Here is a 24827-nt window from a genome sequence, read left to right as displayed (position 1 = left end):
ATGTTGCAGGATACAAAATTAATGCACAGAAGTCTCTGGTATTCCTATACACTAATGATGAAAAATCTGAAAGGGAAATTAAGGAAACACTCCCATTTACCACTGCAACAAAAAGAATAAAATACCTAGGTATAAACATATCTAGGGAGACAAAAGACCTGTAGAAAACTATAAGACACTGATGAAAGAAATTAAAGATGATACCAACAGATGGAGAGATATACCATGTTCTTAGATTGGAAGAATTAATATTGTGAAAATGACTACACTACCCAAAGCAATCTACAGATTCAATGCAATCACTATCAAATAACCAAAGGCATCTTTTACAGAACTAGAACAAAAAATCTGAAAATTTGTGTGGAGACAGAAAAGACCCTGAAGAGCCAAAGCAGTCTTGAGGGAAAAAAGCTGAGCTGGATGAATCAGAGTCCCTGACTTCAGACTATACTACAAAGCTACAGTAATCAATACAATATGGTACTGGCACAAAAACAGAAATATAGATCAATGGAACAAAATAGAAAGCCCAGAGATAAACCCACACAGCTATGGTCAACTAATCTATGACAAAGGAGGAAAGGATATACAAGGGAGAAAATACAGTATCTTCAATAAATCATGCTGGGAAAACTGGACAGCTATATGTAAAAGAATGAAATTAGAACACTTCTTAACACCATACACAAAAATAAACTCAGAATTGATTAGAGACCCAAATGTAAGAACAGACACTATAAAACTCTTAGAGGGCTTCCCTGGTGGCACAGTTGTTGAGAGTCCACCTGCCGATTCAGGGGACACAAGTTCATGCCCTGGTCTGGGAAGATCCCACATGCCATGGAGTGGCTAGGCCTGTGAGCCATGGCCACTGAGCCTGTGCGTCCGGAGCCTGTGCTCCACAATGGGAGAGGCCACAACAGTGAGAGGTCCACATACCACAAAAAAAAAGAAAAAAAACTCTTAGAGTAAAACATTGGAAGAACACTCTTTGACGTAAATTACAGCAAGATCTTTTTTGATCCACCTCCTACAGTAATGGAAATAAAAACAACAAAAAAAAAAAACAAATGGGACCTAATGAAACTTCAAAGCTTTTGCACAGCAAAGGAAATCATAAACAAGATTAAAAGACAACCCTCAGTATGGGAGAAAATATTTGCAAAGGAATCAATGGACAAAGGATTAATATCCAAAGTATATAAATAGCTCATGAAGCTCAATATTTAAAAAACAAACATCCCTAACCAAAAATGGGCAGAAGACCTAAATAGACATTTCTCCAAAGAAGACATACAGATGGCCAAGAAGGATATGAAAAGCTCCTCAATATCAGTAATTACTAGAAAAATGCAAATCAAAACTACAGTGAGGTATCACCTCACACCAGTTAGAATGGGCATCATCAGAAAGTTTTCGAACAACAAATTTTGGAGAGCGTGTGGAGACAAGGGAACCCTCTTGCCCTGTTTGTGGGAATGTAAATTGATACAGCCACTATGGAGAACAGTATGGAGGTTCCTTAAAAACTAAAAATAGAATTACCATATGACCCAGCAATCCCACTACTGGGCATATACCCAGAGAAAACCATAATTCAAAAAGACACATGCACCCCAATGTTCCTTGCAGCACTATTTACAATAGCCAGGTCACGGAAGCAACCTAAATGCCCATCAACAGATGAATGAATAAAGAAGATGTGGTACGTATATACAATGCAATGTTACTCAGCCATAAAAAGGAATGAAATTGGGTCATTTGTTGAGACATGGATGGACCTAGAGACTGTCATACAGAATAAAGTAAGTCAGCAAGAGAAAAAAAATGTGTATATTAACGCATATATCTGAAACCAAGAAAAATGGTATGGACGAACCGCTTTGCAGGGCAGAAATTGAGACACAGATGTAGAGAAGAAACATATGGACACCGATGGGGGAAAGCAGTGTGTGGGGGGTGGGGGGGTGATTAACTGGGCAACTGGGTTTGACATGTACACTATGATGTGTATAACATTGATGACTAATAAGAACAAGATGTATAAAAAAATAAAAATAAATAAAAGTCAAAAGTTCAAAAAAATAACAAAAAGAAGTACAAAGGATCATGAGAGATTTCTACAAGCAGCTATATACCAATAAAATGGACAACCTTCAAGAAATGGACAAATTCTTAGTAAAGCACAACCTTCCAAAACTGAACCAAGAAGAAATAGAAAATATAAACAGGCCAATCACAAGCACTGAAATTGAAAATGTGATTAAAAATCTTCCAACAAACAAAAGCCCAGAACCAGATGGCTTCACAGATGAATTCTATCAAACATTTAGAGAAGAGCTAACACTGTCCTTCTCAAACTCTTCCAAAACATAGCAGAGGGAGGAACACTCCCAAACTCATTCTATGAGGTCACCATCATGCTGATACCAAAACCAGATAAAGATGTCACAAAAAAAAGAAAACTACAGGCCAATATCACTGATGAGCACAGATGCAAAAATCCTCAACTAATTACTAGCAACCAGAATCCAACAGCACATTAAAGGGATCATAGAACATGATCAAGTGGGGTTTATCCCAGGGTTGCAAGGACTCTTCAATATACACAAATCAATCAATGCGATACACCACATTAATAAACTGAAGTATAAAAGCCATATGATCATCTAAATAGATGCAGAAAAATCTTTTGACAAAATTCAACACCAATTTCTGATAAAAACCCTTCAGAAAATAGGCATAGAGGGAACTTACCTCAACATAATAAAGGCCATATATGACAAACCCACAGGCAGCATCGGTCTCAATGGTGAAAAACTGAAACCTTTTTCACTAAGATCAGGAAGAAGACACTCTCACTACTACTATTCAACATAGATTTGGGAGTTTTAGCCACTGCAATCAGAGAAGAAAAAGAAATAAAAGTAATCCAAATTGGAAAAGAAGAAGTGAAGTGTCAATGTTGTCAGATGACATGATACTATACATAGCGAACCCTAAAGATGCTACCAGAAAAGTACTACAGCTAGTCAATGAATTTGGTAAATTAGCAGGATACAAAATTAATGCACAGAAATCTCTTGCATTCCTATACACTAATGATGAAAAATCTGAAAGAGAAGTTAAAGAAACACTCCCATTTATCATTACAACCAAAATAATAAAATACTTAGGAATAAACCGAAAGGAGACAAAAGAGCTGTATGCAGAAAATATGACACTAATGAAAGAAATTAAAGATTATTCAAACAGATGGAGAGATATACCATGTTCTTGGACTTGAAGAATCAATATTGTGAAAATGACTCTAGTACCCAAAGCAATCTACAGATTCAGTGCAATCCCTTTCAAACTACCAATGGCATTTGTCACAGAGCTAGAACAAAACATTTCAGAATTTGTATGGAAACACAAAAAATCCCAAATAGCCAAAGTAATCTTGAGAAAGAAAAATGAAGCTGGAGGAATCAGGCTCCTGGACTTCAGCCTATATTACAAAGCTGCAGTAATCAAGACAGCATGGTACTGGCACAAAAACAAAAATATAGATCAATGGAACAGGATAGAAAGCCTAGATATAAACCCACACACATGTGGTCACCTTATATTTGATAAAGGAGGCAAGAATATTCAATGGGGAAAAGACAGACTCTTCAGTAAGTAGTGCTGGGAAAACTTGACAGCTACATGTAAAAAAAATGAAATTAGAACACTCCCTAACACTATACACAAAAATAAACTCAAAATGTATTAAAGACCTAAAAATAAGAACAGACACTATTAAACTCTTAGAGGAAAACATAGGCAGAACACTGTATGACATAAATCACAGCAAGATCCTTTTTGATCCACCTCCTAGAGAAATGGAAATAAAAACAAAAATAAACAAATGGGACCTAATGAAACTTAAAAGCTTTTGCACAGCAAACGAAACTATAAAGAAGACAAAAAGACAACCCTCAGAATGGGAGAATATATTTGCAAGCAAAGCAACTGACAAAGGATTAATCTCCAAAATATACAAGCAGCTCATGCAGCTCAATATTAAAAAAACAAACAACCCAAGCCAAAAATGGGCAGAAGACCTAAATAGTTATTTCTCCAAGGAAGATATACAGATTGCCAACAAACACATGAAAGGGTGCTCAACATCACTAATCATTAGAGAAATGCAAATCAAAGCTACAATGAGATATGACCTCACAACAGTCAGAATGGCCATAGTTAAAGTATGTACAAACAATAAACGCTGAAGAGGGTGTTGAGAAAAGCAAACCCTCTTGCATTGTTAGTGGGAATATAAATTGATACAGCCACTATTGAGAACAATATGGAAGTTCCTTAAAAAAATAAAAATAGAACTACAATATGACCCAGCAATCCCACTTTTGGTCATATACCCTGAGAAACCATAGTTCACAAAGAGTCATGTACCACAATGTTCATTGCTGCACTATTTACAATAGCTAGGACATGGAAGCAACCTAAGTGTCCTTTGATAGAGGAATGGATAAAGAAGATGTGGCACATATATACAATGGAATATTACTCAGCCATATAAAGAAAGGAAATTGAGTTATTTGCAGTGAGGTTGGTGGACCTAGAGACTGTCATACAGAGTTAAGTAAGTCAGAAAGAGAAAAACAAATACCGTATGCTAACACATATATATGGAATCTAAAAAAAAAAAAGGTCTGAAGAACCTAGGTTTAGACAGGAATAAAGACACAGATGTAAAGAATGGACTTGAGGACATGGGGAGGGGGAAATGTAAGCTGGGATGAAGAGAGAGAGTGGCTTGGACATATGTACACTACCAAATGTAAAATAGATAGCTAGTGGGAAGCAGCCACATGGCACAGGGAGATCAGGTCAGTGCTTTCTGTCCACCAAGAGGGGTGGGATATGGAGGGTGGGAGGGAGACACAAGAGAGAGGCGAAATGGGGATATATGTATATGTATAGCTGATTCACTTTGTTATACAGCAGAAACTAACACACCATTGTAAAGCAATTATACTCCAATAAATATGTTAAAAAAATATACAGCTCACTCCATCCTAGGCCTACTAATCAGGATTTTCAGGGAAGGACCTTGGAATCTATATATTTCCTTTGCCCCAGCAATTCTGATGATAGGCAAATTTGGAAAGGATTTCACTTCACTACACTATATCACTGTGGCTAAATATTCTAGTTGGTTCTTTCCCTCCATAGTAATTGGTCAAATTTTGTGATTTGTATTTTTCTTGTCTATTTGTTTATTGTGTATACATCTTCTGGATTGTAAATTCAAGCTCTACAAGGGTGTATATCAGGCCTGCCTTTTCACTATTCTATCCCCAGCACTAGAACAGTGCTTGGTATGTACTTGAGGTTCAGTAATATTTGTGGAATGAAAGAATGAAATTTTTATACTATTTTAAATGTTATACTCCATTTACAGTTATTACAAAACACTGGCTATATTCCCTGTGTTATACAGTACGTCCTTGTAGCCTGTCTTTCACCCAACTGTTTGTACCTCCCACTGCCCCATCTCTATATTGCCCTTCCTCTCCCCACTGGTAATCATTAGTTTGTTCTTTGTATCTGTGAGTCTGCTTCTTTTTTGTTATATTCACTAATTTGCTGTAGTTTTTAGATTCCATATATAAGTGATATCATACATATTTGTCTTTCTCAGTCTGACTTATTTCACTTAGCATAATGTCCTCCAAGTCCATCCATGTTGCTACAAATGGCAAATTTTTTTGTTCTTTCATGGCTGAGTAGTATTGCAGTGTGTGTGTGTGTGTTCCACATCTTCTTTAACCATTCATCTGTTGATGGACACTTAGGTTGCTTCCTTATCTTGACAATTGTAAATAATGCTGCTAATAACATTGAAGTGCATGTATTTTTTGAATTAGTGGTTTTTTTTTTTTGGATATGTACAGGAGTGGAATTGCTGGGTCATATGGTAGTTCTATTTTTAGTTTTTGGAGAAATATCTATACTGTTTTTCATAGTGGCTGCATCAATTTACATTCCTACCAACACTGTAAGAGGGTTTCCTTCAAACAAATGAATGTTTAACAGAAAGGTGTGCCCTCTATTTATAGCACACAGAATAAAAATATATAATAATATACATTTAAACTAATGGCAGTTTGGAATATTATTTTTTAATTATTTTAATAGAAATGTACTTAGAAACTTATAGGGCCTGAGAGTCATCATTTTAAATAGCCAATATATTTGAGCTGTCAATACATTGGAGTTATGGTTATAGAAGATACTTATTCTACAAATGGTTATAGAAGATACTTATTTTATAAATTTATGAGCAACTCTGGAGGGATAAAGTTTATCCAGGAGACTAAAGATTTGGAAACCAATTATCTCAATTTCCAGTTTCCTCAGTTAAGGAATCTGAGTCCCAGAGTGATAAAAAAAACTTGACCATGGGTCATATAAAATGGTTGAAAAACTGTATTATACAAAATTACGGGTATTTATTTTGAAACAAAGAAATAAATACTTGAATTCCCTGGTGGCTTAGTGATTAGAATTTGGCGCTTTCACTGCCGTGGCCTGGGTTCAGTCTCTGGTCGGGGAACTGAGATTCTGCAAGCCACATGGCACAGCCAGAAATAGGAATAAATACTCTTTACATAATTGATAGCTGGAATGTAGAAGAGGCTATTTGGAGTAAGGTGGATCCAGAGTGAAAAACTGGAACCAAGGCCTAGAATTAATAAGACAATAGATACTGATTCAGTTTTAGGGAGAACATTTTTGGAAAAAAAAACTATCCAAAAACTGGACTGAGGAACCTTATAAAGTAGTATGTTCCATGTTCCTATTATTTTCATGCAAAGACTGAATAGCCATCCACCTATAATGCTGAAGAAGAAACTTTTACCTTAAATGGAAGGTTAGGCTAGTTGGCTTCCAAGATCTCTTCCATAGTCTATGATTCTTTGAAAATGTAATAAACCCATTAAGATTATGTTTGCATACTGAATTATTTTCCTGGTGCCTTCCAGTTTTGAGAAATAGCCAGAGAGGAACTATGTCAGCCCTAGTACGTAATAAATTTCCATATAGTCCCAATGTTCACATATTATTATACCTTTATCATTATACAGTATATAATCATTCATTTCTCCCAAGAAGGGTGAAAAAAGAAGTTGAAAATAAATGGACATTGGCTTCTGTTTTCTGTCTTCTTCTCTCTTCCCAAGCCTTTATGACCCAAAGGAAGCCAAAAGCATCCTAAGAAAACTGGTATCGTTCTTCTTCTGCCCACACCATCATTTTCCCAAGCATCTGTGTCTAAGATTATTGTGAAAAAGAAGCATCAGTATTTGATAAGCGTCGTATTCAAAGACAGGAAATAGAGAAAGTACATGACAATTTAATGGAACTTTAGTAAGAAGTTGAAATTCTTTACTTTTTCTGAAGTCTAGTAGCTTATTCTCAATGAGATCATATACTGGGAAATTGAAATGGAACTATACTCTTTAAAATAGTGTTTCACCTATGGGAGAATTTAGCAAAACTAGAAAAATTAATATCCATAAATATTTTCCTTTTCTACCAGGTAATATTCACTTGGGAGCCTACAAAGCAATCCATATGTTTCAGGTTTCACATTTAGCATTGAATGCTAAATACATCAAAGGTACTACATATCCTGAATTTGAAGAGAAAATGCCCCCCCAAAAAAAATTATAAAGAAGAATTAATCTTCTTGGACTAACTGAATAGTTCTTCTGTTTTGCCCTGCATTTTTTTTTGCAAAATCTTACCACGTAAAAGTTAACTTTATTCATGTTTTTTATTTACATTAGAGAATATCTAAGGTGGCTTTGTATTGAAGTGGACCTTGTTGTATAGAAGCAATTCTACTTGGTATACAAAGAAATGATACCATAATCAAATTTAGATCTGAAATTATGAAATGCTATTGAATGACTTTCTACACTAAAAGAGAATATACAGGTTTTAAGAATTCTTCTTCCACTTTGTAGATTGGCGTGACAATTCTACTTTGTAGAGTCATATGGCAAAATTATAAAGGTTACAAACTCTAATCATATAAAATGAGCTTTTTGAAAATTACATGAGAAACTTGAGAATAAAATTGGTTTTAGACTGCAGCTTCCAAAAAATGTTGGAGTAGACATAATTTTCCCTATCCTTCCCAGTAAGTACAACTAAAATCCCTAGACATTATATATAAAACAAATATAAGAAGACTGTGAAGGGTGGAAAGACCTCACATCTGCTAGGGACCACAGGACCTAAAGAATAACATAAAAATATATACATTCATTTATTTGTTATTAACCATTTTTTAATTGAAGTATAGTTAGTTTACAATGATGTGTTAGTTTCAGGTGTACAGCAAAGTGATTCAGTTACATGTATATACATATATATGTATATATATATATATTCTTCTTCAGATTTTTTTCCATTATAGGTTATTACAAGATATTGAATATAGTACCCTGTGCTATACAGTAGATCCTTGTTGGTTATCTATTTTATATATAATAGTGTATATATATTAATCCCAAACTCCTAATTTGTCTCTTCCCCCACCCCGCTATCCCCTTTGGTAATAAGTTTATTTTCTATGTCTGTGAGTCTTATTTCTGTTTTGTAAATAAGTTCATTTGTATCATTATTTTAGATTCCACATATAAGTGATATCATATGATATTTGTCTTTCTCTGTCTGACTTCACTTAATACAATGATCTCTAGGCCCATCTGTGTTGCTGGAAATAGTATTATTTCATTCTTTTTATGGCTGAGTAATATTCCATTGTATATATATACCACATGTTTATCCATTCATCTGTCAATGGACATTTAGGTTGTCCTATAACTATTAAGGAAATTGAATTCAAAAAAGTCTCCCCAAAAAAGAATCTACAAGTACCCATAACCTACAGCTAACATCATACTTTAACAGTGAAAAATAGAATGCTTTTCCTCTGAGACCAAAAACAAGATGTCCACTCTAAACACCTTTATTCAATATAGTAGTAGAAGTTCTAACCAGCACAATAAATCAAGAAAAGGAAATAAAAGATACACTTGATTAGCTGTGTAGAAAATCATAAAGAATCTACAAAACACTCTTACAACTAATAAATGAATTCACCAAAGTCTCTGGATACAAGATCATCATATAAAAATCAATTGCATGTCTATATAGTAAAAATAAATGCAATGAAATTGAAATTTAAGATATGAATAAATTATTTGCAATCCCTCAAAAAATCAAATACTTACATGTAACTCTAACAAAACATGTACAGGATTTGTATGCTGAAAACTACAAAACACTGATGAAAGAAATAAAAGAAATTCTAAATAAATGGAGAGACATTCTGTGTTCATGTACTGGAAGACTCGACATAGTAAAAATGTAAATTCCCCCCAAATTGATATTCAGGTTTAACATAATTCCTATAAAATTCCAGCAAGATTGTTTGTTGATGTAGACAAGATAATTCTAAAATTCACATGGAAAGGAAATATGCTAGTATAGCTAAAACAGTTCTTGACAAAAACAATAAAGTGGAAGAAATCCATCTACCCAATTTTGAGACTTATTATATAACTACAGTAACCAAGACTGTGGTATTGGCAGGGTGATAAGACGTATAGATCATTGGAACAGAATGGAGAGCCCAGAAATAGTCCTGCACAACCATGGCCAACTTAGTTGATTTTTGACAAAGGTGCAAAAGCAATTCAATGGAGGAAGTCTTTTCAAGAAATGGTGCTGGAACAATTGGATATCTATAGGAAAACATAAATTAACCTTGATGTAAATCTCACACCTTATACAAAGTGAATTCATAATGGATCAGAGATTTAAGTGTAAAAAATAAAACTATAAAAATTTTAGATAACATAGGAGAAAATCTTTGTGGCCTAGGGCTTGGTGAAGAATTCTTAGGAATAGGACTAAAAGCATAATCCATAAAAGAAAAAAGCAGTAACTTGGACTTCATCAAAATTAAAAAAAAAACTTGTGCTGTAAAAGACAAGGATGATGAAAATACAAGCTACAGATGAGGAGAAAATATTTGCAAACCACATATCTGACAAAGAACTCATATCTGCTACAGAATGGGAGAAATTTTGCAAAACCACTTATCTGACAAAAATTCATATCTAGAATATATAAGGTACTTTCAAAACTTAATATTAAAGAAAAGACAAAAATTACAAAATGTACAAGAGACATGAAGAGACATTTCACTGATATATGGATGGCAAAAAGCACATGAAAAGATTTTCAACATCACTAGCCATTAGGGAAATTAAATTAAGAACTTGATGATCTATTGCTACATGCACCAATGAGAACAGCTAAAAGAAAAAGAATTACTTATAATACGAAGTCCTGGCAAGAATGCCAAGAAACTGGATCTCTCATACATTGCTGGTAGAAATATAAAATGGCACAACTTTTATGGAAACAATTTGGCAGTTTCTTTTAAAATTAAACATATAATTACCATTTGACCCAGCAGTTGCATTCTTGGGCATTTATCTCAGAGAAATGAAAACTTACATCAGCACAAAAACCTGTACATGATTGTTCATAGAAGATTTTTAGCTGTATATGATAGCCAAAAATTAGAAAAAACCCAAGTGTCCTCCAAGTGAAGGGTTAAAAAAACATTGCAAAGAAACAGAAACAAAATGGTACATAAGTATCATGGAAGAATACTTAGCAATAAAAATGAATGGACTATTGATATATGTGACTTTAATAAATTTCCAGGAAATTAAGCTGAATGAGAAAAGCCAATTTTTTGAAATTTTTGAAGTCACATGTATGACTCCATTTATATAACTTTCTCAAAATGACACCATTATAGAGGTGGAAAACAGATTGGTGGATGCCAGGAGTTGAGGATGGTGGGAGGGAGGAGAAGAATGGTGTGATAAAGGAACATAGAATTGTACACATATATTGTACAATATCAATTTCCTTTTTCTGTTATGGTGCTATAATTATGTAAAATGTAAACTGGAGGAAACTGAATGAAGACCAATTTTTGCAACTTCCTGTAACTCGAAATTTATTTTACTATAAAAAGTTTTAAAAATTGATTCTAAATCTAATAAAATGCAATTTTAGAATACTTAAAATACGCAGGTAGTCATTATGGAGCCAAACAAAGTTACTAGAAGGCACATTTTCACATACAAAGAGCAAGACTGGAAATGGGATATGAACTATAGCTAGAGCTGCATGTCTGGTCCCTTTCAGAAAAGAACCAATTCATGTTTCTTTTGAAATATTTGGTGGATAATTTTCACCAGAAATAAAAACAAAAACAAAAAAGTGTTCTGCGACAGGTTGCATGTTGCTTGAAAGTCTGAGTATTTAGATAAATATTTCTTCTAATAAGGTATTTTAAAATAAAAGCAGCTACTTTTATTTTAGCTTATTGAGTAATAATAAAACTGCATTATTCTAGGTATCTACTTATTCTTTTTAATCATATTTTATGCTGTATCCATTCATTATTTTAATGGCTAGAACTGCTAAGGTTTCTATTTTTACAAAACTTTCTCTTCTATTTCTCTTATAAAGACTTGGATTGGGAATCGAAGAAGAAAATATCGTTTAATGGGGATTGAAGTTCCACCTCCAAGAGGAGGCCCTGCTGATTTTTCTGAGCAGCCCGAATCTGGTTCTTTATCTGCACTCACACCAGGAGAGGAAGCTGGTCCTGAAGTAGGAGAGGATAATGACAGAAATGATGAAGTATCCATCTGTTTGTCTGAAGGAAGCTCGCAAGGTATTTTATATGCTCCATCTCCTAATGATATCTTCTGTGAATTTGATGGTTTTTTACTTGCTTTTCAGCTTACCGCACTTCAAATCTAAAGTCCTCAAAACATTTGGTTAAATATTTGAAAAGAATAGACATATTTTTATTCTATTTTAAAATGATAGTTGTATATATTTAAAGTGTGCAACATATTTAGATATACATGTACATAGTGAAATGATTACTACAGTCAAGCTAATTAACATAGCCATCTCCTCACATAGTTACCTTTTTGTGTGTGTGTGGTGAGAGCACCTGAAATCTACTTCCAAAGCAAATTTCCAGCATTCAATATAGTACAGTAGACCCTTAAACAACATGGCTTTGAACTGCACTGGTCTACTTTCAATAAATACATTGGAAAAACTTTTGGAGATTTGCAACAATTTGGAAAAACTTGCAGACAAACCATGTAGCCTAGAAATATCGAAAAAGTTAAGAAAAAGGTATGTCATGAATGCATAAAATATATGTAATATACATATAACATACAAAATATGTGTTAATCAACTGTTTATGTTATTGGTAAGGCTTCTGGTCAACAGTAGACTATTAGTAGTTAAGTTTTGGAGGAGTCAAAATTTATACTTGGATTTTTAACTGTGCAGGGTGGTTGGTGCCTGTAACCCCCATGTTGTTCAAGGGTCAACTGTATTGTTAACTTTAGTCATCATGCTCTACATTAGTTATTTAGACTTATTCATCCTATGTAATTGCAATTTTGTACCCTTTGGCCAATATTTCCCCATTTTCCCCACCTCCTCACCCTGGTACTACCATTCTACTCTCTGCTTCTATGTATTTGACATTTTTTGATTCCACATGTGAGATCATGCAATGCTTTTCTTTCTGTGTTTGGCTTACTTCAGTTAGCATAATGTCCTCTAGGTTCATCCAAGCAGTTGCAAATGGCAGGATTTTTTTTAAAGACTAATATTCCATTGTATATGTATACCACGGTTTCGTTATCCATTCATCTGTTAATGGACACTTAGGTTGTTTCCATCCCGTGACGAATGCTGCAATGAACATGGAAGCACAGATACCTCTTTGGGGTACTGATTTCATTTCCTTTGGATATATACAGAAGAGGAATCGCTGAATCATATGGTAGTTTCTTTCTTAATTTTTTGAGGAACTTTCATACTGTTTTTCATAATGGCTCTACCCCGTTTTTTCCATATCCTCACCAACAGTTGTATTTTACCTTTTTGATCTTTAATGCTTCCACCTAAGCAGTCTCCCACATTGTCATCACAAAAAGTGACACTCATCTACCACAATAATGATCTCCATGATTCAAAATATTGGTTATTACAACAATCCATAAATTATAGTATATGATCGTTTTAATTTTATTGGAATTCTAGTCAATTTGGGTCAGAGCAATTTAAATGCATTGTAATCAAAGAGAGTATGATGTAATGTGACAAATACCAGACTAGTAGTTGGACAATCTGGGTACGAGTCCTAGATCTTCCACTAGCTGATTATGTGACTTCAGGCAAAGTATTTAATTCATCAGGCTTTAGTTTTCTCATCTGCAAAATAAGGGAATTAGGCTGGATCATCTTTATAATACTTCTCAGTGCTTCCCTAAATGAGAATTCAAATAATAACATGTAATCATACCATTTGTCCATGAGAAGTATTTTTCATTTGACTTCAAGCATAGAAAGAGTCCTCTTCTGACACCTTTTTTATGAACACTTTTATTGAGGTTTAATTTACATAGAATAAAATTCATCCATTGCAAAAGTAGAGTTCAATGATTTTTAGTTAAGTTTATAAAGTTGTACAACCATCACCATCACTAAAATCAAATTTTAGAATAATCTCTTCAAATCACTAAAATCCAATTATAGAATATTTTCGCCACTTCAAAAAATTTCCTTGAGCCCATTTTCAGCCAGTATCCACTCCCACCTCCAAACCTAGGCAACCACAGATCTGATTTCTGACTATATAACTTTGTCTTTTCTGGGCATTTCATATAAATGAATCATATAATATATAGTGGGGGTGTTACATCTGTAATAGAGAGAGAGAATTTTGCATTGGCCCATTTTGTTTGTTTTTATTTTATCGGTCAGGGTATTATTCACACTATATTTTCCAGTTTATTTTTGCCTTCTAAATTTGCTTATGGGGTTTTCAAATGTCAGAACTTTTGTTTGTAATTTTTATATTGTTAAATATACCAATTCTTTCCTTTATGGTTTGTGACTTTGGTGACAGGATTACAAAATCCTTCCTTGTACTACAATTATGTAAACATACCCCATATTTGCTTCATGTATCCTTATGGCTTCATTTTTACAACATGATATTTATCCCACCTAGAAATTGTTTTGCTTTAAGATACGTGAAGACAATACCTAATTTTGTTTTTTCCAAATGATTAACCAAGTGCCCCTACACTATTTGTTGAATAAGTCAGCATTTTTCCAGTGAGTTTGTGTAGCTTTTTTTAATCAAAGATAGATAGATAGATAGATAATAGATAGATGATAGAGAAATAGAGAGATAGACACAAATTCATGTATGTATACATACGCACATGGATTAAATTCTGGATTTCCTATTATGTTAGATTGATCTGATTGTTTATAATTGTGGTTTTATAAGATATCTGAAGATCTGGAAAGGCTCTCATTCTTAGCTCTTGTAGTACATTGATTCTTCTAGATGAACTTAGTTCATACCTTTACCCAATACCCCTCCCCAAATTCATTTAAGATTTTTGTTACTGCACTAAATGGATAGGATAATGTGGGAAGATGAATGCAGTTTTGCATGGGCTGAGTTTTAAATGAGGACAGGACATCCATGTGGAGCTGACCAGCATACCCTTGGATAATATGGGTCTGGAGCTCAGAAGAAGGGGTAAGATATGAGAAGAAATATTGGAGTCACCCATATCGAGGCCAAAAAAAAATGTCTAGCCATAGAAATAGATGATTTAGTTAGGTGAGAAATGGAAAACAAGAAAGGAAGATAGACAAGGACAGTGTGTTGAGAAATATCCAGATTTCTGGAGGAGAAAAAGGAGCCATTGAAAGAACATTCAGATATAGGAGAATCAGGATAGTATGTTATTACCAAAACCAAGGAAAGAAAACGATTTCAGAAGGAAGAGGCATCATTATCTCAATGGTCTCATAGAGGTTGCGTATAAGGCATCTAAAGTGGTTAAAGGTACATAAGTGGACGATAGAACAGTGGTATGAGGGAGTGGAGGGAGAGGGATATGGGGAGCTGTTTTTCAATGGATATAAAGTTACAGTTACAGAAGAGGAGTAAGTTCCAGAGAACTGCTGAACAACTCAGTGCCTGTAGTTAGTAATAAGTGATTGTATTCTTAAAAACTTAAGAGGGTAAATCATGTTAAGCATTTGTAACACAAAAAAAGGGACACAAGGAAACTTTTGGAGGTGATGGATACATTTATTACCTGGACTGTGGTGGTGGTAACAAAAGTATATACAAGTTCAAATTCACCAAATTGTATACATTAATTATGTGCAGCTTTTGTGTACAAATATTTTCAGTGATTCTAAATAGATCCTTAGAGAATGATGTCTGGCAGCTATTTGAGGGATAGTGGGGAGGTAGGGATTTGTGTGTTTCTATGGGTGGGTCAGAGAACTGTGAGGAAATATTCTGATAAAAGGAAATTATATAAGCCCTTAAGGGGAGTTTCATTCCCCAACTCCATCTTCCCCACCTAAAAGGGAATTTTAAAAAATAAAATAGTTAATGGGAAAAAAGTGAGTTAATTTTAAGGTTGCTAATGGACCACTGCTCCTACGCTAGCATCCTTTGTCATTTAATAGCTTGCTCTCTAGACAGCTGATATAGTAATCAAGATCTAATGAGAAAAATGAGAGATAATTTAATGCACGAATCAAAAAACACTTGATGGGAAGTGAGATTGCCTAGGATTCCTCTTGGTGGCTTATTTTTCACAGCTTCATGGTAACCTTTTCATTCTCATCAGAAATTGCAAAATAAAAGCATAAAAGAATTTTCAAATACTGAGAAGTCTTTTTCCGTATGGTTTCCTACTAGTGCCGTCCTGTTATCATCCTCATTTTACTGATGGAGAATACTAATCTGATTTAACTGTGTGATTCTTTTGTGACAATTAAGGGAATTGTATCATCCGGCCTAGATTAACATAATACCTTTAAAATATGCTGACCATATTCTCTTCCAATTATGAAACTGTAGTCGAATGTATGTTTACTTTGAGTTTCCATTAATTACATCTTAGAGATATGGAGGCAAGATAATCAGAGTAGCTTTCCATACTATTTCAGAAAACTAACAACTTGAAACTCAAGGTCCTTTATAATACAGCTGTTGATTCAATAGGGTTAGAGTCTTTTAAATATCTAAGAAGAAAAAAAATGTCTTTAAATCAGGGCTCACATTTTACATGTCAAAAAACAATTAAAATCACTTAAAAATATTCTAGAAAAGAACTCTACGAGCAAAAACAAGGATTATTTTTTAAAACACAGTAAAAGGCAGGGTTAGCCAAAGTCACAAAAAAGTGCTGTTGATCTTTTAGCGGTTTCAAATCCATTCTTTTGCTTCTGGGAGAGTAGGTACTTCCCTGATACAGAGCTTCTGACTTACCTCTAATTTCCTCCTACTTTCCACCTTCGCTTCTCCCATTTCCTTTGCCTTTCCATGTGTGGAGGTGAAGTGAAAGGATATGTGGTTGGCATTGAAAATGAAAAGACTACCTGGATTCACCCCCCACACTGAACTGCAAACTTTAGCAAATGTAATAGATGACTCAGCTCCTTAATTTCAAGTTTTGTGTCTACCAAAATATATTTATGGTTGAGCAACTTTAAAGATTTATACTATCCTGAGAAGTGAACTGTCTAAAGTATAGAAACAACATCTATAATGTTAAATTCGTTAAATTTTATAACAAAGCCTCTTTTCAGCTGTACCTATTATGTATGTGGATATGCACATGAAAGATAATTCTGCGTACAGCTACTTAGTGTGAGCATGTGGCCACCACATAAAGTGCCCACTAGAGCTTTCACTGATTAGTATTCTACTTATTTATTTTCCATTTAAGAGAGCTGCTTTTGTTGAGTAATAACCAGACATATTGACAGTATTTAGCTTTCAAACTTTTACAGATGTGTAAGCTACCTATAAGCAAAAGAAAACATGCTTTATTCAGCTGTATAATTTCATACCTTTTTACTTTAGAAATCCTCAAAACAGTTTTTATATGCATCTTATAAAAGAATCATCAAATCATGGATGAATCTGTTGCTGGTAAAGCAGAACTGTTTACCAAGCTATGAGCAAGTGAGAACAGAAATGTAAGGCAAACCTCTAAGGAATGATACCAGTAAAGATCTGTTGATGAGCAATATAACTCCTATTTATAGGGCACCAGTACTAATACCAGCTCTGCATCTAAATCTGATGACAATTTTCCCTTCCATCATTTCATTTAGTTGCTGATTACACAGGACTTGAAATACGGTGATTTGAAATGTCCTAATAATTAATAAAATTTCCTCTATCTAGGAACCACTTTTTTTAAATTTTTTATTTTATATAGGAGTATAGCCAATTAACAATGTTGTGATAGTTTCAGTTGCACAGCAAAGCGACTCAGCCATACATATACATGTATCCATTCTCCCCCAGTCTCCCCTCCCATCCAGGCTGCCACATAACATTGAGCAGAGATCCCTGTGCTAAATAGTAGGTCCTTGTCGGTTATCCTTTTTAAATATAGCAGTGTGTACATGTCAATGGCAAACTCCCTAACTATCCCTTCCCTCCACCCTTCTCCCACTGGTAACCGTAATTTCATTCTCTAAGTCTGTGAGTCTGTTTCTGTTTTGTAAATACGTTCATTTTTATCGTTTCTTTTTAGTTTCCACATATAAACGATATCATATGATATTTCTCTTTCTCTGTCTGACTTACTTCACTCAGTATGGAAATCTCTAGATGCATCTATTTTGCTGCAAATGACATTATTTCATTCTCTTTTTATGGCTGAGTAATATTCCATTGTATATGTGTACCACATCTTCTTTATCCATTCCTCTGTCAATGGACATTAAGGCTGTTTCCATGTCTTGGCTATTGTAAACAGTGCTGCAATGAACATTGGGGTGCATGTATCCTTTTGGACCATGTTTTTCTCCTGATATATGCCCAGGAGTGTGATTGCAGGGTCATATGGTAGCTTTATTTTTAGTTTTTTAAGGAACCTCCATACTGTTCTCCATAGTGGCTGTACCAATTTACATTCCCACCCACAGTGTAGGAGGGTTAGGAACCATTCTTTTATAGAAAAAAAATCAGTTGAATTTTTAGTGGACTTTGCATTAAAACTCTGGTAAAACTTCCCTGAATATCTTTAATTCTCAATGCACTCATATGTGAGTTCCTGGATGAGCAATGTTTTCCTCCTAGTCATTTCCCATGTTCATACACTGCACCCTTATATGTCTTTCCATGGGAAGGAATGGACTCAAAAAATCTTAGGAGAACTGATAACTATTTCTGTTCTGCTTTCTATGGTGAAATAAATTGTTCATTACCGAGGGGCTGAGAACTTCCACTAGTATTTATCCAAACAATCTATGACATGGCTGTGCAGAAAGAAAAGAAAGAAACATTAGCCCTATTTTTCTAAGGGATAGAGGTAGGGGAAATCTTAAGACAGAGGATTATCTTGTAGACACACTATACTGTGAATTAGCCACTTCTCCTAGCTCAGCACAGAGAACTTTTTAGTACACTGATTTTTCTGAGTTAACTTTTCTTTTATTTTTTCTTTTCTCATTTTTAAACTATCAGGGTTTTTAAAAAAATTTCATTGCTGTTTTATTAGTATGACAGCCAGTGATTGACTACTCATTCATACTTACAGTATGCAAACTTCTTTTTCCAGTTTTGTTGAGATATAATTGACCTACAGCACAGTATAAGATTAAGGTGTACAACATAATAATTCGAATTACATATATCATCAAATGATTACCACAAAAGTTTTAGTAAAAATCCCCCACCTCATATAGAAACAACATTAAAGAAATAGAAAATTTTTTTCCTTGTGATGAGAGCTCTTAGGATTTACTCTCTTAGCAATTTTCATTTATAACACACAGCAGTGTTAGTTATCTTTGTCATGTTGTGCATTACATTCCTAGTATTTATTTATCTTATAACTGGAAGTTTGTACCTTTTGACCACCTTCATCCAATCTCCCATCCACCCACCCCCTGCCTCTGGTAGCCACAAATCTGATCTCTTTTTGTATGAGTTTGTTTCTGAAGTATAATTGACCTATGATGCTTTGTTAATTCCTGATATAAAAAATAGTGATTCAATATTTCTATACATTTCAAAACGTTCACCATGACAAGTATAGTTGTCATCTGTCACTACAAAGATATTACATAATTATTGACTATAATTCCCCACACTGTACATTTCATATCTGTAACTAATTTATTTTGTAATTGAAAGTTTCTTCCAATTAATCTTCCTCAACTATTTCTGTCCTGCCCACACCCCACCCCATCTGACAACCACCTGTTTGTTCCCTGTATCTATGACTCTACTTCTTTTTGATTAGTTTGTTCCTCTGTTTTGTTTTTTAGATTCCACATATAAGTGAAATCACACAGTATTTGTCATTCACTGTTTGACTTATTTCATTTAGCATAATACCCTCTAGGCCCATCCATGCTTTTGCAAATGGCAAGATTTCATTCTTTTTATAGCTGAGTAATATTCCACTGTGTGTATATGTGTGTGTGTGTGTGTGTCTGTGTGTATACCAGATTTTTCCTTATCCATTCATCTAGCAATGGGCACTTAAATTGCTTTCATTTCTTGGCTATTGTAAGCAATGCTGCAATGAACATAGGGGTGCATATATCTTTTTGAATTAGTGTTCTCATTTTCTTTGGTGAATACCCAGAAGTGGAATTGCTAGATCATATGGTAGTTTTATTTTTAATTTTTGAGAAGTCTCCATGCTGTTTTCCATAGTATCTGCCAGCACCAATGTACATTCCCACTAACAGTACACGAGGGTTCCCTTTTCTCCCCATCCTCGCCAACAGTTGTTATTTCTTGCCTTTTTGATAATAGGCATTCTGACAGATGTAAAGTGATATCTCAAAATGGTTTTGATTTGCATTTCCCTGATGATTAGTGATGTTGAGCATCTTTTCCTGTTGGTCATCTGTATGTCTTCTTCGAAAAGAAAAAATGTCTATTCAGGTCCTCTACTTATTTTTTACTTGGGTTGTTTGTATTTTTGATATTGAGTTGTATGATATCTTTGTATATTTTGGATCTTAACCCCTTATCAGATACATCCTTTGAAAATATTTTCTCCCATTCAGTAAGCGGCCTTTTTGTTTTGTTGACAGTTTCCTTTACTCTGCAAAAGCTTTTTAGTTTGATGTAGTTTTATTTGTTTATTTTTGCTTTTGTTTTCCTTGACTGAGGATATATATCCAAAAAATACTGCTAAGACTGATGTCAAGGAACTTATTACCTATGTTTTCTTCTAGAAGTTTTATAATATCAGGTCTTACAGTTAAACCTTTAATCTGTTTTGAGTTTTTGTATATGGTGTGAGAAAGTAGTCTATTTTGATTCTTTTCTATGTAGCTGACTAGTTTTTTAAACACCATTTATTGAAGAAGCTGTACTTTCCCTATTGTATATTCTTGCCTCCCTGGTCATAGATTAATTGCCCTTATAAGTGTGGGTTCATTTCTGGGCTCTCTGATTCTGTTGATCTATGTATCTGTTTTTGTACTAGAATCTTACTGTTCATTACTGTAGCTTTATGGTATAGTATGAAATCAGGGAGCGTGCTACCTCTTGTTTTGTTCTTCTTTCTTAAGATTATTTCAGCTATTTGGGGTCTTTTGTGCTTCCATACAAATTTTAGAATTATTTTTTCTAGTTCTCTGAAAAATGCCATTGGTATTTTGGTAGGGAACGCATTGAATCTGTAGATTGCTTTGTGTAGTATGGTTCTTTTAACAATATTAATTCTTCCAACCCATGAACGCAGAATTTCTTTCCATCTGTTTTGTCATCTTCAATTTATTTCCTCAGTATCTTATAATTTTCAGAGTACAGATCTTTTACCTCCTTAGTCAGATGTATTCCTTAGTAATTTATTCTTTTTGATGCGATTGTGAATGGGATTGTTTTCATAAATTCTCTTTCTGGTAGTTCACTGTTAGTGTATAGAAACACAACAGATTTCTGCATATTAATTTGTTATCCTGCAACTTTACCAAATTCATTGACGAGTTCTAGTACTTTTTAGGGGTATATTTAGTATTTTCTATGTATAGTGTCATATCATCTGTAAACAGTAAGAGTCTTCCTTATTCCTTTCCAATTTAGATGTCTTTTATTTATTTTTCTTATCTGATTGCTATGTCTAGGACTTCCAATACTATGTTGAATAAAAGTGGTGACAGTGCCACTCACTGATGGGCAGAGTTGTGTCCCACAGTCTCTGGCTATAGGGCCCTGGGAGTCCTGGGGTTAGCACAGGTGCACTGGTGACCTGGGCCAGGTCCTGGGCACTCTGGTGGATGTAGTCAGGTCCTGGAGCAGCTGGGAGCTTAGGAGATCCTAAGGCAGTCAGCCTGCTCATGGGTGAGGCTGTGTCCCTTCCTGGCTAGCTGTTTGGTCTGCGGCATCCCAGAACTGGTGCCCACCGGTTGGTGGGCAGGGTGGGTCCTGGCACTAATAAGCTAGAGGGGGGATTCCAAAGTAGTGCTTACCAGCAACAATGTCCTTATGGTGGAATGAACTCCCCCAAATGGCTACTGCCAGCGTCTGTGTCTCCAAGATGAGTTTTAATCACCCCCTGCTTCTCCAGGAGGCTCTCTAAGATCAGCAAGTACATCTGAGCCAGGCTCCTTTCAAATTATTGCTTCTGCCCTGGATCTTGGAGGGTGTGAGATTTTGTGTGTGCCCTTTAAGAGTGGAGTCTTTTTCCCACAGCCCTCTGGCTCTCCTGAAAGTAAGCCCTGCCTTCAAAGCCAAACTTTCTGGGTAGCTCATCTTCCCAGTGCAGGACCCCTGGGCTGAGGAGCCTGACGTGGGGTTTCAATCCCTTGCTCCTTGGGGAGAACCTCTGCAATTATAATTATCCTCCTGTTTGTGGGTCACCTTCCCCAGGTGTATGGTTCTTCACTATACTGTGTCTTTGCCCCTCCTACCCCTCTTCTTGTGGCTCCTTCATTATATGTCTAGCAGTAAAGATTCTTTCCTGCTAGTCTTCATGCTGCTCTCATGGGTAGTTGCTCTGAAATAGTTGCAATTTTGGTGTGCCCATGGGAGGAGGTGAGCTCAGGGTCTTCCTACTCTGCCATCTTGGCCACTCCCCCTACAGTATCAGAATACTAAATTTTGATCATAAAAAGAATACATGTTCATTATATAAAATATTGGAACATACAATGAAAAAGTTAGAAATATTCCTACCCCTCAGTGATATCCTCTCTTGAAATGGGGTTGAGAGAATATTTATGCCAGTGTTTTCTCTGCATATATACAGGATTGTTTGTGTGTGTGTACACGCATATACACATCCCTTTTTACAAAATTGAAAATGTACTATATTTATAGCTTTATATCATGTATTTGAACATTATTTGTATCACTTTTTTCTTATTAAAATGGGCAATACATGTTTATTGTAGAAAATATTTAAATATAAATAAGCAAATGAAAGAAAATAAGAATTATTAAAGCAAGTAAATTAGACAAAATGAAGAGTGATAAAAGTTGCCTGTAATTTCAATCAGAAATAATAATGGCAATGTTTTGGTGTAAATAACATCAGTATTTCTTTTCTCCATGAAAATGTGTACTTGTTTTCTTTTATAAAATTAAGATCACAGTGTACCTATAGAGTAGATTTTGTCACCTTCAGTTTTTCTCTTTCCAATAGATCATGAATATTCTCTTTATTATCAACTATTATTCTACTTCATTTTTAGTGGCTTTCTAGTATTTATTGTAAGGATAAGCCCTACACGATTTATCCAAGCCTTCATTGTTAAGCATATAGGTTACTTCATTTTTTAAATTATAAGCAGCACAGTGATGACCATTCTTAAATTCAAATCCATCCACATTTATTTCATTAGAATACATTGTTAGAAGTAGAATTGCCATTTGTGTCTTTTTACAATAGAGAAATTATTTAAGTGATTTTGAAAAAAGCATTCTCAATAAAGTTTTAAGGAATGAAAAATGAAATCATGGCCTTCTTTGTTTCTGTAGAGGAGTCCAGTGAAGTTGTTCTAAATGAGGCAAGGGCTCATAAGGAGGAGAACCACCATACAGTATCCTCAGATAATGTGGTATGTACGTTTTGAAATTCTTTCCTCATTATATGATGGATTCCAAGGATTTGTTTCCAGTTGGTGACAATATCAGCATTGTCAGAATAAAGTCTTGCTCCACTTCACAAACCAAAACGGATCTGTTACCAATGCAATGATATGTCTTATAGGGTTTAATAAATGAAATTTAAAGCAATGTCATTTATACCATTTTTTTTTAATTTAGGAGCTTTGCAAATATAAAAACCTAATGCTTACTACACATGTGACATTTTATACATAACAAGTTATTTTGCTTCAACACATTTAGCAAAGAGCAGATTTTTTCTCATTTGACAGATGGCAGAGTTAAAAAAGTTTAGCCTGAGACCATGGAGGAAGGCTTACTTAGTTCTGGGACTTGTATCCAAGGATTCCTGATTCTTGTGTTCTTTGTTCAGACCATACCTATCTATACTGTTTTTGGAAACTTTTCTTCTTTTTAGTTAAATTGGACTCTGCTGGTCATCTTAAAAATTGCAGCAATGGAAGAAAGGCAGTATTAAGAAACTGAATAGCAAGCAGATACAGCCTACATGTGGATTAAACTGAGTTTTGTGAAAATGTAAACATTGATATGTAGAGATCTTCTCTAAGCAGCTGTATCAGCAGCATCTGTTTATATTCTGACTCCAACAAATAATACAGAAATCAAGATGGTATTAACCTAAAGTCAGACATAAAGGCAAATGTCATTGTGCTTTTGCTTTTGCTTTTGAATCAGTGTTTTGTGCTTGTGCTTGATTGCAAACTTTACAAATGGTCCCTATAATGGATTTTTCTGTTACAAAATGGCTGTAACTTCAAGATTTACCCTGGCTTCCATTACAAACATTATTTATCTGACACTATAATTCTGTCACATCTCCTTAATAAAAGTTGAGCACATAAAATACAGTTTTGTTCTTTTTTTGTTAGATATCAACAATATATAACAGTATTTTCCACATACAGAGTGTAATTTAGGATTGCATTTTACTGATTTCAGTCCTGATTTAAGTTTATATTTGGCCCTTCTAAGAGTAAATTCAATGGACATATAGGAAAACATACTTTTATTCTGAGGCAAAGTTGTGTTTTCATTAGATAGCTAGTAATAATTGTTTTCCACAATTATTAATTGTGCTAATATTCTTAATTTCACCAAGTAATAATCTCCTTTGCTCCAGATTTGAGTAATACTATTACAAATTATATACAATTATTTACAAATTGGAACTCTTTTCCCCTAAAGACATGTTCACTTTTAGTCTGAATTTCTCAGCATTGGATCTCCCCTGTGGCAGACATTTGAAGATAATGAATGAAGTCGTGGCATGGGATGATCCACAGTCACTTAGGCACCTAATTTTTCAAGAGCAATTGATTTTCAGAGACAAAACTCCAAACTTTCAAAAGTTGATCTCCTCTGCCTATAACTTTTGAGTGTCCCCAATTATTCATGGATGACAAATCACAAAGACATATAAGACCTATTTATATGCGCAAATCTATACAGTGGTCCTTGGGACCTTCCTCCCTGGATT

General features: G+C 34.5%; 1 protein-coding gene across 12 annotated transcripts in view; it reads left to right on the top strand.

Annotated features, from left to right (window-relative positions):
* The window catches only part of HDX (highly divergent homeobox), a 262642-nt gene that overhangs the window by 213314 nt on the left and 24501 nt on the right, over positions 1 to 24827 (top strand). For all 12 annotated transcript variants that reach the window (XR_013825636.1, XM_079909948.1, XM_079909945.1 and 9 more), the window contains 2 exons: positions 11623 to 11830; positions 23201 to 23280. Coding sequence is in view for 11 of the 12 variants with exons in the window: in XM_079909948.1 (XP_079766074.1) it covers positions 11623 to 11830; positions 23201 to 23280 (288 nt within the window). In the remaining variant the exon portion in view is untranslated. The remainder of the gene's footprint in view (positions 1 to 11622; positions 11831 to 23200; positions 23281 to 24827) is intronic.

Source organism: Stenella coeruleoalba (assembly GCF_951394435.1).
Source record: "Stenella coeruleoalba genome assembly, chromosome: X".
Taxonomy (NCBI): domain Eukaryota; kingdom Metazoa; phylum Chordata; class Mammalia; order Artiodactyla; family Delphinidae; genus Stenella; species Stenella coeruleoalba.
This window is presented reverse-complemented; position numbering and strand designations above follow the sequence as displayed.